The sequence below is a fragment of the Carica papaya genome, chromosome 5 (genome assembly GCF_054855325.1).
Source record: "Carica papaya isolate Zhongbai chromosome 5, ASM5485532v1, whole genome shotgun sequence".
Lineage (NCBI taxonomy): Eukaryota > Viridiplantae > Streptophyta > Magnoliopsida > Brassicales > Caricaceae > Carica > Carica papaya.
In genome coordinates, this window is record NC_142313.1 from 42,713,218 (window position 1) to 42,729,315 (window position 16,098).

General features: G+C 35.0%; 1 protein-coding gene across 4 annotated transcripts in view; it reads right to left on the reverse strand.

Annotated features, from left to right (window-relative positions):
• The window catches only part of SPK1 (guanyl-nucleotide exchange factor), a 67,733-nt gene that overhangs the window by 3,614 nt on the left and 48,021 nt on the right, over positions 1-16,098 (reverse strand). For all 4 annotated transcript variants that reach the window (XM_088221147.1, XM_088221146.1, XM_088221145.1 and 1 more), the window contains 11 exons: positions 14,617-14,761; positions 14,399-14,525; positions 13,156-13,349; positions 7,516-7,646; positions 5,144-5,219; positions 4,880-4,990; positions 3,497-3,679; positions 3,010-3,153; positions 2,580-2,753; positions 2,129-2,476; positions 1,718-2,047 (listed from right to left, as the gene is read on the reverse strand). In XM_088221147.1, the coding sequence (XP_088077273.1) occupies positions 1,718-2,047; positions 2,129-2,476; positions 2,580-2,753; positions 3,010-3,153; positions 3,497-3,679; positions 4,880-4,990; positions 5,144-5,219; positions 7,516-7,646; positions 13,156-13,349; positions 14,399-14,525; positions 14,617-14,761 (1,963 nt within the window). The remainder of the gene's footprint in view (positions 1-1,717; positions 2,048-2,128; positions 2,477-2,579; positions 2,754-3,009; positions 3,154-3,496; positions 3,680-4,879; positions 4,991-5,143; positions 5,220-7,515; positions 7,647-13,155; positions 13,350-14,398; positions 14,526-14,616; positions 14,762-16,098) is intronic.

Consider the following 16,098-nt stretch of genomic DNA (forward strand, 5'->3'; position numbering starts at 1 on the left):
CCTACTGTATGACATAAATCATCTTTGGCATTCATAAAGTGCTAGTTAGACAAAAGCACCATGAAGAGAAGAAGAAGATAAACTTATTAAGAGAATAAGAAAAAGAAAAAAGATATATTGGAAAGTGAGAAAGTTCAAATAGGGAAAATAACATATCATGCCATGGGAAAAAAAGAAAATTTATTACGATAAAAACCAGCCATATATATAACAAATTAAAACTCGGAGGATTAGGACCTCTCCACTCAGACCTAGGGCTGGACTCAGGTATACGACGAATGAGCTTAGAGCTGGACTATGAGGACTCTTACAGGATTGTTTTCATCCATATTCTTCTAGTTCAAAATCAAAATACAAAACAAAGAAAAAAAATGATAGATAAAACGGCAAAATCCTCACATTATGTTCAAACCACAAAACCCAAAGGCTACCAAACAAGTGCCCACCGGTAGAATTTTATGCTCGTTGCTTCCGTAAAAAAAATAAAATAAAATAAAAAACTTCCAGCAAAACTTCGTGCTCTTTGTTCCTATCGCCTCAAAGACAAATAACAATAAAAGGCATCCAAGTTTGTAAGGAAAACCCACAAATCCTGAATAGAGCTAAGAGTCTAGATCGAATTTTCCAAGTAGCATCCAATGGAGGAAAAGATGATTATTTGTCTCTATGCTTGCGTATCACACAATTAGAAGACAAAAGCCTTATTTTATCTATGTGACTATATCAAGTGATTTTGTTTAATCTGGTAAAGTACCATTAAGAATATAAAGAGTATGGAGTTATTTTCCTCTCTGAAATTATCAACTATTTAGGGATGACTCCTATTCAGCTTATCACTAAGCCTACACATGTACTCTTTTGGAGTAAGGAATGGTACACACTGTTGCAAACCCTATCATGTTATCACATGTACTCTTTTGGAGTAAGGAACGGTACACACTGTTGCAAACCCTATCATGTTATCATAGTACCAGAATTAATATAATTAAAATACTCCAACCCATTTAGACAGAAACCTACAAATAACAATCTACTCATGTTTTCAGACAAAGAAGATTATTTCCAGTGACAAAGATGATAATAGTCCTGTGAACTATTAAAATTACTGTTAATACAAATTCATTTTTTTCTCCCCTCAAAATGACAAAAAACTCATTTGAAACTGAAAAATACATAAAAGTCTTGAAAAAATTTGAAAAGTGTGACAAAGTTAGAGAGAGTTTAGAAAACTATGATTGAAAAAGCGTGATTGATTAAAATTTTTCCCTAATTTCAGTCAAAATTCTTTCATTTTCTTCAAAATTTATGTGTTCTCTCTTTTACAGAAGTCTCTCGTATTTTCTCTTGAAAGAACATATCAACATGTACTTTATAGTAATTTTACCATCCGCAAATAGTTTGTTGGACTACATCATAATATTTGTTCAAAAAAAAGGATTAGATAGTAATATTTTCAAACTAATGCATGATTAGACACAAGCAAGCTAGGCAGTGGAGAAGACAGGAATTACTCTCAGTACAGGTGGAATACTCTCTTGTTTCCTGAGTTCTTTTGGTTCCACCTTTAACATCAATGCAGTACTATGAAGTCATAAGAAAATTCTGTAGTAGTTCCAAGTTATTGCATGAATACATCCTTTCCCCCAGTTGAATAAAATGAATTTTACCAGTATGAATGTCCAAGAAAAAACTGAAATGTAGATGAATATAGAATTACCAGAAGGGCATGCTCCAGGCTAGCATCAAGGGCCAGAAGAAGACTGTCCGAAAGACATTTTACTTCTGACCATGACCATTTGTTTTCTGTAAATCCATCTGGAATCGCTGAAAGAGCACTCTCAGGAAGTCCACATTCCCTCAATAGGTTGGGACTCTTAGCTTCATCTGCCATTTCCTCCAAAGATTTTCGAAGCCGCCGAGCCTCACCACTCTCTTCTAGTGTTCCATCGGATTTCATCTGTGTCACTTGGATGTCCGACATTAGCTCTGACAACGTGATAGTCAACATGACCCTCAATCTTGCAGTTTGGATAAAATAGAAAGAACTCTGGAAAAATTAAAGGAGGGAATTCAAGTGAGAGAGAAAATAAAGCTGGAGAATCTATCTTGTTAATTTTAAAGAGCCTACCCTGACGAGTATCTGAAGCCCTATAACAGCTCTTTTTCTGATACTATCATTTCGGAAAACAGCCAGTCGAAGAAGATGGAAAGCAACTTGCTTTAAGAAGCGGTCATTCTCCCTGGCCATTAGAGTTGCCCCATGAAGATCAAAAACATGGTTGAACACAGGAAAGAAAGCCTTCCAAAAAGCTAGAGGCTGATTTCGTGAAAAGAAACTCATAATTATGACTGTGATGCAGTCAAGTTTTCCATAATCAGTAGCAATGCTATGGGATGCAGCCATCATAGCAAATTTCTCAGCTATTTCCAAAACCTGAAGACTGACAGCAGCACTCAAATTTTCTTCCCATAGTTCCTGAAATAGACAAAATGTAAAAAATAAGGGGAAAAAAAGCAGAAGTAAGATAGGGCTGCCACCGCAACTAAATAAAATGTCAAATTTTGATGTAAAACTATACCAGTTTTTGTCTCAATATTGGGTGCAAAGATTCTCTCAGTGCTTGAGCAGAAGCTCCAATCCGAGAAGATTGTGCCTGGGCCAGAGCTTCTCTAAGGGAATATGGTTGAGTGGGGGAACTCAACTGGGAATTCACTCTCTGCCATAAATAACCATTATCAGGTGTTCCCTGAGGCTGCAGTTGAAAGATTGAGCCGATATCATCAGGGTTACAATATGCAACTCGAGCATATTAAATAAACAGTTTGATTTTGAACCAAGATAATCCCAAAACATATGGCAGCTTATTCTCAAAAAGGAAAAATAATTGAGGCAATGAACTTCTGCTAGAAAAGATGGAAGCAGAGAACTTTCCAAAAGGAAAAATCAACCACTGTCTCCTCCCTACTCAAGAACAAAATAAATGCAAGCATTAACCTTAAAGAACTGACCCTGACTTCTTGTCGAGAGGCCTCAGAAAGATAATTATTGATTGCAGGAGAAAGTCTATCAGAGTACTTGGGGGAAGCAGGCCCCTCTCCAACAGGGCTCCGAGAACTGCTTCCCATAAGCATGCCATCAGCAGGTTTTCGGTGCTGTAAAAAGATACCATGTGAATGAGCAAAATGGTAAATGGTAGAAGAAAGGCCTCAGTATGAGCAAATACATTAAAGGATAACTGTGATATATGGAGGAATAAAGATATCATACTTAAAATTCATGCTTACAGATGTGATGCCAATCAAGTTAGTATATTTTTCTTAGCTTCTTTCCAGTTTTTTTCTTCATTCAGAGACCAAATCTATTGATTAATTTGCCTAAGAAGGCTTTATGAAGGTATTCACACACTGATTTTTCAAACTTTTATAGAAATAATATCACAACAATAAGACTTGCATATGACCAAATGTAAAATTTATTCCTCAAATAAATACCAACCTCAAAAAGCATCAAACTTTCCTCCATGAGCTTGAAGAATAATCTAGTTCGAGCAATGCTTTGTTGCCATGCTTTGACAAGTGAAGAATCATCTAGATTGCGCACAATTTGCAATATGACAATTAACACTTCACGCTTTTCAACAGCATTTAGGTTGTAAAAGACAGGCATTTCATCGAGGATCTGCCAACCACAAAGTCATAGAGTAAGAACTTTACACAATAATTTCTTATTAGTTTCTCTAGAAAGTCACTAGTAACAGCTTTCACCAGATTTTTTTATACCTAGTAAGAAAGAAGTTTATGAAATAACTTGCTTGACTTTTTACAAATAAAAAACTATATCAATGCTATAGTTTTATTATTTATTATATATTTAAAAATAAGACATTAATAATAAATAGAAATAACATTGTAAATTGAATAAACAAAAATAAGAATTAAAAAATCATACTTGTATTTTAAATACGAAGAAAATAAAATAAATAATAATAATTTCAAGAATAGGTTACATAATTTTTGTTCTTATTTTGTTTATAAACTTACTACAACAATAAAACTTTTTCTAGTTTCAAGTTGTGAATCTAAACAAAAAATTAGTAAGCAGTACAAATAAATTATTTTATGGTAATAAAGTTAATATTTAAAGAAGTACGTAAAGTTCGATCACAAATATTATAATTAAAATATGAATTGCTAAACAATCAAAATGCATGCATGTTTATATATCCAAACTTATATTGAAATATAACACTAATATTTTTACACTTGTTATAATTTCCACGAAGTTAACTTCTACTAATAAAGAAAAATCATCACACATTATCAAAATCACAATCATCTAAAAATAATCACAAATAATTTATAACACATTTAAACGATATAATAAATTAAATTTTAAAATAAATTTCATTATAACAAAAATAAGAAGAATATATCACATCTCATTTTTAAAATAAACAAGATAACTCAATGTGCATAGTGTGTTGCAACCAAAATGGCCGCGCCAGTCCTGCCTCCATCAGCTTCCATCCTTTACCGTTCATAAGCCTATAAAAAGGCTCAAATCGTACAAATGTAATCTCGAAGAAATAAAACATATTTTACCTCAAACTTCTCTTCCTCTCGGTTCTTCTCTTTTTTTCTCTCTTCTCCCTCTTCTTTCTTTCACAAATCAGACAGCCATGGGTAGGCTTCTGACAAAGTTCTCTATTTTTGGCTATGGGGGTTTATTTTCTTCATTTTTTTTTTACTTTATATCTTTTTCGTGTGTGTCTGTATGCATGCGTCTACACTAATTTTTTACTTCTACACTAACTTTTTCCAGCTAAAGTTAAAAAGAAAAAAAAGATAAGAAAGATATGAAAGTTTTTCAGTTGTATACCTGGCCAATAAGTGGAAAATATAGCTGTGTTATATACAACTTATCCTCAAGCTTCTGGTATCGAGCATCAAACTCATGCTTGCACAAGAGGATGACCAAAATTCTTGCTGCCTACACATATTAAATACTGTATTATAACAAGTTTAAGGTGTTTATCATTTATGCAAAGGCATATGTTTTTCTAATTAAGGAAATGGCAAAGACAAACTTGGATTCACCAACTCAAAATCTAATACGATCTTAAACTATTTGTTCCAAACTCACCTTTGATCGCTGAGATAGATCATCATGATCCCATGTGAGAAAAAGTTCTTGTATTAAGACAGATGAAAGGTAGTTCCTGTAGTATAAAAAATAAAATCAACCCAGAACCTCATTCCCCTTGTAAAAACAGATTCAGATATTCTGAGACCAAATAAGAAATAAAGCAGGAAAGAAGAAACGAAAGAGAGAGAGAGAGAGAGCAAAAATATATTGATCTCTTATGGAAGAAAAGTAATATTTAACCTAGACCAAGTGAATTAAAACGTTTATCTGTGAATTTTTCATGTGAAATGTTTGCAGGTTAACATTTAATCCCTCAGTTGTGTAAATTTTTTGGGGGGTTAAACAAGTTTATGTAGACTGGAATTGGCGAGGGTGAATTTTGTACGCACTTGCCAATCCCAGTCTGCAATTTTGGAACTTGCTTTTGAAAATGTTTTTATATGTTATGTAATAACATATAGAAACATAACCAAATTAGCATGGTTTTACGGTGTGTTTGCCCATATCTTCCAAAAGAATTCATGCAGCTTGGATTATTATGGATAGATTGAGTATATAAACACATCTTGAGAATCAAGATCAAGGAACCATTCGATAGATTTGCTCTTCTTCGTGCAATTAGATTATAAGAATGTACGGAGTTCTTCATGCTAATACGTAGACAAAGGCCTTCTTTTCATCTCAAAATGTTTGAATGAGTTCACATGAAACAGCGGGAATCAAGTAAAGTTTTGTTCTAGGTATTCATTTTCAAAAAGAGTTTTAGTTTGACAAAACAAGTTAGATTCTTAAGATATGTAGAGTTTTGTATTCGCCTGCATTCTTGAAGGTTTTGCTGACCTAGGATCTCATGCGGTTCGGGATTTGAGAAAATCCCGTGTACCATCTATTAGACATTATAAAGTCTTGAGAGGAGTTGGGGATTGCAAATAAAATTGTCTTATTGCACGCCTTACTAAGAGTTTACAATATATTATTTATCCAGCATAAGAAAATATGTCACATTGATTTACAATATCAAGATTTAAGCTCATAAAACTAATTTAGAACTCAATTTCCTAGTAGTTATCCATGTAAACTAGCTAGAAGAAGAAAAAAAAAGTTACTACATTTTTGGGGATTCTACTGTATTTTTGGCCAATTTTTAGTGACCAAATCTATTTAAGTGGAATCTAAATTTTATAGGCTTTTCATCGGCAGCAAGATTACACGATTAAGATCACAATTGAATTATGAATCTTTCAATATCTGTGGCTGCTAGAATCTGCTGTTGTGTCTGAGTGTACTTCAGGTTGCTAGATCTCCCTTGTCTGCTACCAATCTGGAACAAGTATTCCACTAAAATGTAGTTCAACATGTCTAATTTTAAGGTATATAAGGTTTGTTTCTAAATAATCTATGCACTAAGAGAATGAACTTCCAAAAGTAAAAAGCATCAATCTATCAAAAAATGGAAATTCAAAAATTCTGACATTTGATTGACAAAATTAATAACTCTTAAGGAGGTTCTTTTTGGTGAGGCATGTTCATTGGATCGAAATCCTTACCTTGCATAATCAGGTGAAATTGTTTTGCTCAAATGGAAACCGAACACCTTGAACCATCTTAAGAGGGGTCCATGGATGACTCAACTTTGGAAAACAGCCTTAGGTTTACAAGGGCAAAGTGGGGTTTTGATAGTTCATTGCTGGATGATAGACTGGGAATAGTTAGGGATGTTGTGTCAAAAAGAGTAGATAACAAGCTCTCTCATCATGCTTCTCATATTTTGGTCTAAATGGAAATAAAGGAACAACAGACTTATTAAAGGGACATAGAACTCATTTCAGAGTTATAGGTTTCTAGTTGTATATTAATTTCTTCTGGTTTTCAGGTTACAAATACAAATATGAAGAGCTTGTGTATGAGATAAATTGTGTTTCTTGTATCAGTTTCATATACAGGTGCCACCTCCTTGGTTATGGTGCCATCTATTCTTTCAGCTAATTATGTCTTTTATCAATTAACTAGGTTGGATTTCTTCCTGAACTGGTCTATTTACATTAAAATTAATTCATTCCCATTGCCTCCAAAGATCCTGAACACTTGCAGGAATTCTATGGCTTAGAAGACCAAAATCAGTACCATCACTTGGTTTTGGATATAGAAAGCCTCAGCCCTTCAACACAAGCCATGGTCCTACAAGGCAGCCTCCAAAGCATAACGGAAGAAACAAACTTAGAATTACATTATTAGTATATGCCCACAATTTGGACCAATATTAATTCTACATACCTTGATCCCAAGGAGTGAAATGTGTGATGAAACCCAGATTAAATACATGAAAGTTGTTAAGTAACCAATAAGAGAAGGTTATCAATGATTATTACCTATCCGAAGGGTCTCTCCCAGGCATTTCAACAAAAAGATCATGATCACAGATTATCTGCAAAAATATGAGTTTGCATTCATGCAGCACTGACTGACATACTCCAGAAAACTTGTCCAGGTACAAAGAAACCTGCAGCAGATGATAGTATTAACTTTAATTAAAAAATATCCTAAATCCAATAGCATAGCATGCTTCGCCCTTCTAAAAAGTGACAACCTAAGGTGAGGGAGAAGCCTAGTGCATGATTCTCCCCTCTATTTGATGACATGTCTTTGGTTAACCCAACACCCCCACGTGCAGGACTTACAATCAAATGAAACACAAACCACTCAAAATAAAGAAAAGAAGAGAACAACTTTGACCAGTCTCCCTTGTCTCTATTCTTTTTTCTGAAAAATGAAGAAATATAATCAGGAAGGAGGGAAAAGTATACAGACAAAAGGAGGAAAAGCTATCTTCAAAAAGAAAGAAAGTAAACCGATTATTCACAACCTAATAGCAACCAAATCACTTGGTAATGTGGATAAAGAATGCCTAAAGAAACCATCAGTTTTAACCAAAAGATAAGCCAAAAAAGTTACCAACTCTCTCTCTTTGCTCACCTAATGATTAGGACCAAAAAGATACCATATTCAACCACCAAAACTATGAACTTAGCTTTGTACATCCTGTTAGGGAAAAGTACAAGTTAACAGCTGTAGCTGTCATATTAAAGTTCAAACTATGATTATCTATAAGCTTGAGTATATAAGATTTAAATTTTCATTATTTTATATAATTCCAGTAGTTTTTTTGGCATGTCAGCACATGTATGGACTGTTAAAAATAAATAAATGAAAGTTCAAGGTAAAATAAATAAAAAATCGGAAGAAAACCAAAAGTTTTACAAGATAAAAGCCTGAAAAGCTGATAATTTTATATTTAATGTGAAAAAAAAAAATCATAACAACAGAGACCTAAACAGTAAAGAACCACAGAGTTTGGACAGTAATAACTCTCTTAAGAAGGAAAACTACCATGAAAAAGGGAAGAATTACTAAATAAAAATCTCTTTTTCTATTTCTAGGTTTACCCGAATTGAGTAGGACCTAGATTTGATTCTGGAATCCCACAAAATCAGAGTAGATTTCTTATTTTCATTGGACTCTTAGTTTAGAATAATTTTGTCCTATTTTTTAGGGGATAAGGCTCTTGGTCCCAACACTATAAAGATTGTAATTTAGTTGAAGAAGAAATAAGAAGTAGAATTTATCAAACAACACTGTATCAAAACCGCCACTGAATCAACTTCACAAGATGATGAGTCCGCAGAGTACGACTGACATGATCCTAGATAGATCAAATTTAGTTCCATGGGTACAATCCCACATTGAGGAGGCAACGCGTGGACGAGAAAAGGAGAAAACCTTTTTCCCACAAGGATTCCCCCAGGTCTCATTCCAAACAGGCAAGCAATTCCAACATCCTTTTGTTTTCTAAACGGGATTGGTTCAAACAGGAAAGTAAATCTCAGTTTCCTAAACAGGAACGCCCTGAACGTAAAAATAACTTCATCCGTAACTATTCTCCTAAATAGAATTATTCAAGGGAATGGACGACATTTGATCAAAGGAAGTTTAGGGCCCAAGTAATGCTTTATGGGCTTGGATAAGTTACAAGGCAAGAAGAAAAGTCAATTTTTGGCCCAACCGAAGATGGCCCAAAGACCTCGCGGCCAAAGTAGGCCACGGCCAAAAGACCTCGCGGCCAAAGTGGGCCACATGTGGGAAGGAGAACCCGCACATGTGGGACCTTACCACACATGAGGAAACCAACCTGATGGCTCCCTCTTCTAAACCGACAGCAAATCCTCCTTGAAATGCAACAAGCGGCTTCTAGAAGACTCAGTGAAGGAAGAAAACCGAATGAGGACTCCTAGCCAGAATGAGTCGCGGGAAAGCAAGAAATCGCGTGAAGAAGCTTCCACCCGCGTGCTTGGACAGCAAGTTAGTTTCCGAAAAGGAATCCCCTTCCTTTTCCTTATTTCCAACCGATTCCCATGCTGCAAATTAAAAGGAGTTCTACAATTTCTACATATGATTAATATGCTGAATTAAAGAGGAAATTCTACTCAAATGTGAAATCCAGGTGAATGAGATCACATGGAGAATTGGATAAGGAGGGAGGATTATTTTATATTTTTTTAGATTATTTTAATTCTTCAATTTGATTATTTTAGATTATTTATTAAGTTGGATAGAGATTTAATTATTTAATTATTTAATTATTCATGTATTTTTTCTATCTAATTAAAGTATAAGAGTTTGGGTAGCAATTTGTAATCCTATTCCATTTAGAATTAGTCAATAAAGGCTTATATAAAGGCTTGAGTCCTTAAGATGTAATCACAACTTCAAGAAATTAATAAAGTTTAAGCTTTGACTTTTCTTTTAAATTAGTTTTGCTAATTTGTGAGAGTTCTTCAAATTCATCAAGCTAGGAAGTTTTTGAAGTCCTGTTGAGTTAAGGAATCAAGGATCGACTTATGGGGTAAGTCGTGGTGTCCCTCCTTTTCCTTTCTATTTTCCTGATTATCTTGTTTTCGCATTCCCTATTGATGGGTGTAGAATAAAGTAGGGAGGGTGAATTAGGCAGTAAAACTTATGATTTTACGTTATGTGAGGTTTCAAGAGTATTACGATCCTTCCAAGTCCCTCCCGCGTCAGCGACTTCAGAAGTCACATCTCCGTCTGAGAATGTTTCACTAAAGAACAACGGAGGAATGGACAGCCCTACAATGTCCATCACCAACACAAACTGAATGGCTAAAATTACCTACCGTGGTTGCAATCAATGTTGATGTTCATATAGAAGAAAAAGGAAAGGCGACTACCTCACCGGAATTGTAGTCCCACCACCAAAAGAAGATAAAAAGTATTTAATTGGAAAATCAAGAACAACATGGTCATGCCTTGGCTCATCAACTCAACGATCAACGAGACTAGAAAGAATTTTCTTTTGTTTGGATTGGAGAAAGATTACAGGATGCAACAAGATAAACATACTCCAAAGTTCTCTATATCGTTCCAATTTTATCAGATGTCCCCAAGGGGACGCAACGAGATACACATACTCCAAAGTTGATAATTCGTCTGAGTTTTTGCAGCGAAAAGCATCCTCCACGACCTGCAACAAGAAGAGCTCAGCGTAACCCAATACTTCAACATGTTGACTCGAAACTGGCAACAACTCGACATGTTCGAAGAAGATCAACAACACTGAAAAGAAAATATTGGGAATAAACAACTGTATAAACTTTTGCTAGGGTTCAGCAAAGAAAGTACGTATGGGGGAAAGCTGAAAGAAAGTGATGCTCATAACTCATAATCTGTTGGCCATCTCTAAAAGTTTTGCCCTAGTTGGGAAGTGGTTATGGAGGTACTTGAAGGACGAAGGGAGGTTGAGGCAGAGAGTTATTGATGCGCATTAGAGTATAGAGGATGAGAGAAGGGAAGGTAGAGAGGTAGTAAGGCCCCATGGGATGGGTGTGTGGAGGAACATAGGTATCGGGAGACAACATTTTCTAGAGTGTATTCATTGGCAACTGGGGAGGGGGAATAAAATCCGGTTTTGGGATGTCGAATGGATAGGAAAGGACAGACTCAAGAATCAATTTTCGAAGATACACACTATCACACAAGGGAAGAATATGGTTGTGGAGGAAGTGTTCAGGGGGGGGAATTGTAGAATGGCGTGGAATATGGTTGCGGAGGAAGTGTTCAGGGGGGAGAATTGTAGAATGGTGTGGACTATGAACGTGACAAGAAATCTTAAACATTGTGAGATAGAAGAATATGAGGCCTTGCTCCAACTATTGCCCAACGTATAATTGAGTGACAATAAGGATAAGTTTGTGTGGAAACTGAAGAAGGATGGAGAATTCACTGTTAAAATTTTTTATAATCATTTGGTTAAAAAGGATGGAGAAGGTTTAGTAAGGTTCCAATTAATCAGATTGGAAAGTGAAGGCACCCCCAAGAATTGCTTTGTTCGTATGGGAAGCGAGATGAGAATGTATTCTAACCATTAATAAGATGATTAGAAGGGGTAGAATCCTGGTTAACAGTTGTTATATATGCAAGAAAACTGTTGAATCTTGCAATCACATTCTTCTTTGGTGTCCAATGATTATAACATTTGAACTATGGTCTAAGATCTACTGAGGATCAACTGGGTCATTGCAAGTACAGTTAGAGATGAACTATGGGCTTGGGATGAGATTGTACAAAAAAGAGTTCTGTAAATTTTATTCTTTTAATTATCTTTTGGGTAGTGTGGAATGAGATGAATAATAAAATGTTTGAAGGGTGTAAGGGGGAAATGGTCAGAATTAGAGATAGGTAGAAACAAGTTTTTAGATCTTTAATTTTGGGTCATGACATTTATAGTGGAAGGATTTTGGGAATATCATTGATTTATTAACTAAATTGTAGATGTTTTGAAAATGGGTGACACCCCCTTAGTGTCATATATTTATAATACGTTCTTTTTATCTAAAAAAAGAAAAAAAAAGTTTTGCTCGTGTTGTTCAGAACTCTGGAACACTCCACAGAGGGACAAAGCAGAAGAAAAGAAGACCATAGTTTGACCCCTATAACAAAACACAGCACATCAGGGAGGAAGCATTTGGTAGTCAAGCACCACCTACTAGTGAGTGCGATCTAGGTTAACTGGCTTAGGGTTTTCCTTTTTATTTTTTTGTGATTTTCCTTTTTTTTTCAAATAGGTTTGCATCATTTGAGTGTAGGACTTTGAGACTTTGGATGTATGATCTTTTTAGCTCCGGTACTAAACTACTCTAGAAAAAAATACGGTTAATTTGGCCAATTATGGGATAAAAACCTAAATATTACACTTTGTGTTTCTTAAACACCGCATTTAAGAATTCTTAAGTTTCACATTTAAAAATTTGATTGTATCACATAGCTAAAAACCCAAGAAACTCTCGAAATACTTTATTGAATAACTGAATATCGTTCTAACAATAAAATAATAAAGGTATCTATAATGCTCCTAGATAACCTTTACTAAACAGGACTAAACTAAGAATTACAAGAACTAATAAGATAAGGAATATTACTCCTAAAACATATAAGAAATAGTATTAATACAAATAAGAAAACTAAATACTAATAAGAATAAATTCCTAAGATTACCATCACTATAATTACTCTTAGATAGCATAGAAGTGTTAGATTTAATAGAATAAAATTTCTAATATATTTAGGTAATTTACAGCTACTCAATAGTGCATCAGGCTGACCATCATAAAATCTGCAATTTTTGTTGAATTTGTTTTCTTTACCTATTCAATATTTGCTGAAGTGGGCCAAGAGAATTGATCCCTTAAGTGTCAATTCATATAAATGGATTGGGATGAGAAATACCATCTACCAGAGAATGAGATGACCATGCAATTCAAACAGACTCTTTATGTCCTATTCGATTCTCATGAATATGAACAATGATGCATGCTTGAGTCCATCTCTCAATTAAGTAAGCCCCAAGCACATGTAACCATCATGAATATGCATAATAACGTACAAAATGTTGCTTCTCAACACAAATTTAAACAAAACTGGCTATATTGTTACCATACCAATTCAAAAACTTGGCGAGGCTCAATGATAGATAAAAGATCATAACAAAAGAAGGCCAAACTGCTATTCAAACGTTTTGCCAAGTTTAAGCCCTTCTTACAGCGCTCATACACTTCTGTCAGAAGACAATCGTACAACTGCATTATGCATCTGAACACACCCTCTTTTAGTTGCATGGGTGGCACATCCTCTCCTAAATAACAAAAAATGTGATTATATAAGATTTTATTGTACCATAAACAACCAAGCAATGTAATTGATGAATGTGGGTGACCTAATTTTATCCCTTAGGAGGAGACTCTTATTATAAACAATATTAAGCCATTCTTACAGGAAAAAAACAAAAACAAAAAAACAAAACAAAAACGAAATCAAAAAAAAATTTAAAAAAAAACAAAGGCATCAGACATCCTTTTAAGAAAAAGAGTTGGCTTCTTTCAAATATTGAAACGAACTTAAAAGAACATGTTGAGATAGAAGGAGAATGTGAGAGGAGCAAAATAATGAAGGCCTCAATTATTTGGAAACCAGACTTTCTGAGAAATTTTTGGTAACCTTGTCTCAACCACTGGAACACGATCTCAATTGACAAAAAATAAGCCCAGATGAATGTGAATCAATCTACGGGTTATGAACTTTTCCCCCTTGAACTCCACTCAGGTTCCTTCCGAGGAACATGCAGACCAGAGCCACTGAAGTCTAGGGTCTAAAGGACCATCTATAGAATATAATTTTTGCATTTCCTTAAGAAACCATTTCCTAAATTATAATTGCCACCAGCATTTCATGCAAAAGCACTAGGATGATACTCAATAAAGCTAAGTCATTAGGTCTAACAAGCTTCAAAGACCACCATACTCATGCATTATGTGTCAAGATTAGCTGGATCAGACAATATTTTCACTACAAGCTGGTAAGAGTTTTGGGGTGGTTGAATGATCAAACTAAGGCCTCCAAAAACTAATTCCTTTACTCCTAATCAGCCATTTCTAAGTCAACAAACCGAGTGAAGCATTCAATAATACTCTTTTTTATTATCCTATAATTTTTACCATGAGTTTTCACTTACTTGCCACCTCTCCTTGTTCTTAGGATGCATAAGTTCATTATCTAGAGTTTAACTCCCACAATTGGATTGCTAGGAATACATGTAAAAAATGCATATGAAGTAACAAACAAAAAGCAATTTTTTAATAAGGAAAACAAACTTTTTAATAAGCACTAATGGAACTTGGAAGCTACCTGGTGGAAGAGTATTGTAGAAAAGGCGTGCTTGCTCCAATGCCATTGACTTGATGATTAACTCAAGGAAAAACCAAGCCATCGCTAAAACATCATCATATACTGGACCAACACGGTAACCTTTAGCCTGTAACCCGACGATGAATAAATGGTTAATAATTTGGACTAATATGAGCTTCTATCCATTTTGAAATGTTGATAAAATGTGCCATACACACCTTGCTACGGGCCAGGCTACCCCACACAGTAGACAATCCTGGATAAACTGGTGGCTGACGGCCTCCAAAGTCATCAAAAGCATAATCAACATACGTAACCAAAAAACGATTCCGTTCAGCATCATCAATGGATTCTTGCTGTACACTACAAAATAAAATCCAAAATTCACTACCTGAAGTTAAAAAGAAAAGAGAATGAAAAATAAGGAACCCTGCTTCAGTATATACACAATCAATTTGTTATAGTCAATAACCTGGAGAAAAGGCTGAAAAGGGATTCATGGACACCAAGCAAAAAAAAAAGGCAAATGACAAAGAGTGTGTTAAACTCTTTTGCAGTCTTTGATTAACTTTAAGTGTCTTTTATTTCCAAATTCCTTTGTTTTTTTCTATTTAAATAAACAGGCTAACTAAGAAAGTCTAAATTTAGGGCAACAAGTTTTTGGTGTAAAGTTGTGGTGATTTTGTTCTAAATTTTAAGAAGTTAACCCATTGCTTCATATTTATTGCTACTCAAATTTCAGCCATGAGAGAAGAGAAGAATCTCAAAAAAAAAGAAAGATTTAGAATCTTTTAACACTGGAGATCGATTAGTTCTAATGAGTTCCAAACCCTAGTTCTACATATCTCGTCCTGTGAGTAGATTCAAATTTTGGGACCATATCAACTTGGTATTGGAGCAGTTGGTTATGAGAGAATTTAGTGTTTTCCAATAACAAGAGTGGCAGAGTGAGCTTAGTGTGCAAATGAAGGGCCTATTAGGGGAGCTCTTGAGTACCATACCAACGAACAATACAATGTCAGAAATTAGCATAAATGCCTGCAGCAAGAAAACCATGGCAAAAACATTCGAGAGTAAGGAGATTGTTAAAGATGAATTCTAATAAAGTAAAGGTGGCAACAGAATCTCGTGATCAATGCCATTTTTTTAAGAAAAAGGCGAAAAATGTACACATAAGAGCACCAAGGGGATGCAACTCGTATATAAAAAACTATTATAACAATAAAAATACCAATTAAGTCCCCCAAATCTACACTAGAGTATAGTGGGCGATCATTTATTAATCAATTTGTCATTTTATGGGACAAGAAAACATCTCAGCCTCTAGAAAAGCTGAAGGGTCAAGATGCAGAGGATCAGCTGCATCCATATGCTGTCTGGCAAGCATTTTCTTCCTGCTGCCCATGATGCAATTGTGAAGATGTGACATGCCCATACAGATACTTGGCTTGCAATAGTTGATCGCTCCAGTCTAATCTCATGCTTGGAACATGATGATTCCATTAGAATTTCATTGCTGCTGGCAGACATGCAGTTCCGAAAATCCGGGACATTTTTAGGAAGGCAGATGCAGAAGCTACTACAACATACAACAGGGATTGGTCAATTCGATTGGCAGAAGGCCTTTGCATTGATATTTTATTTGGACTCTTCCGGCACTCCAGGGATACACTACAATTTGCCCTATATCTGAGTGCAGC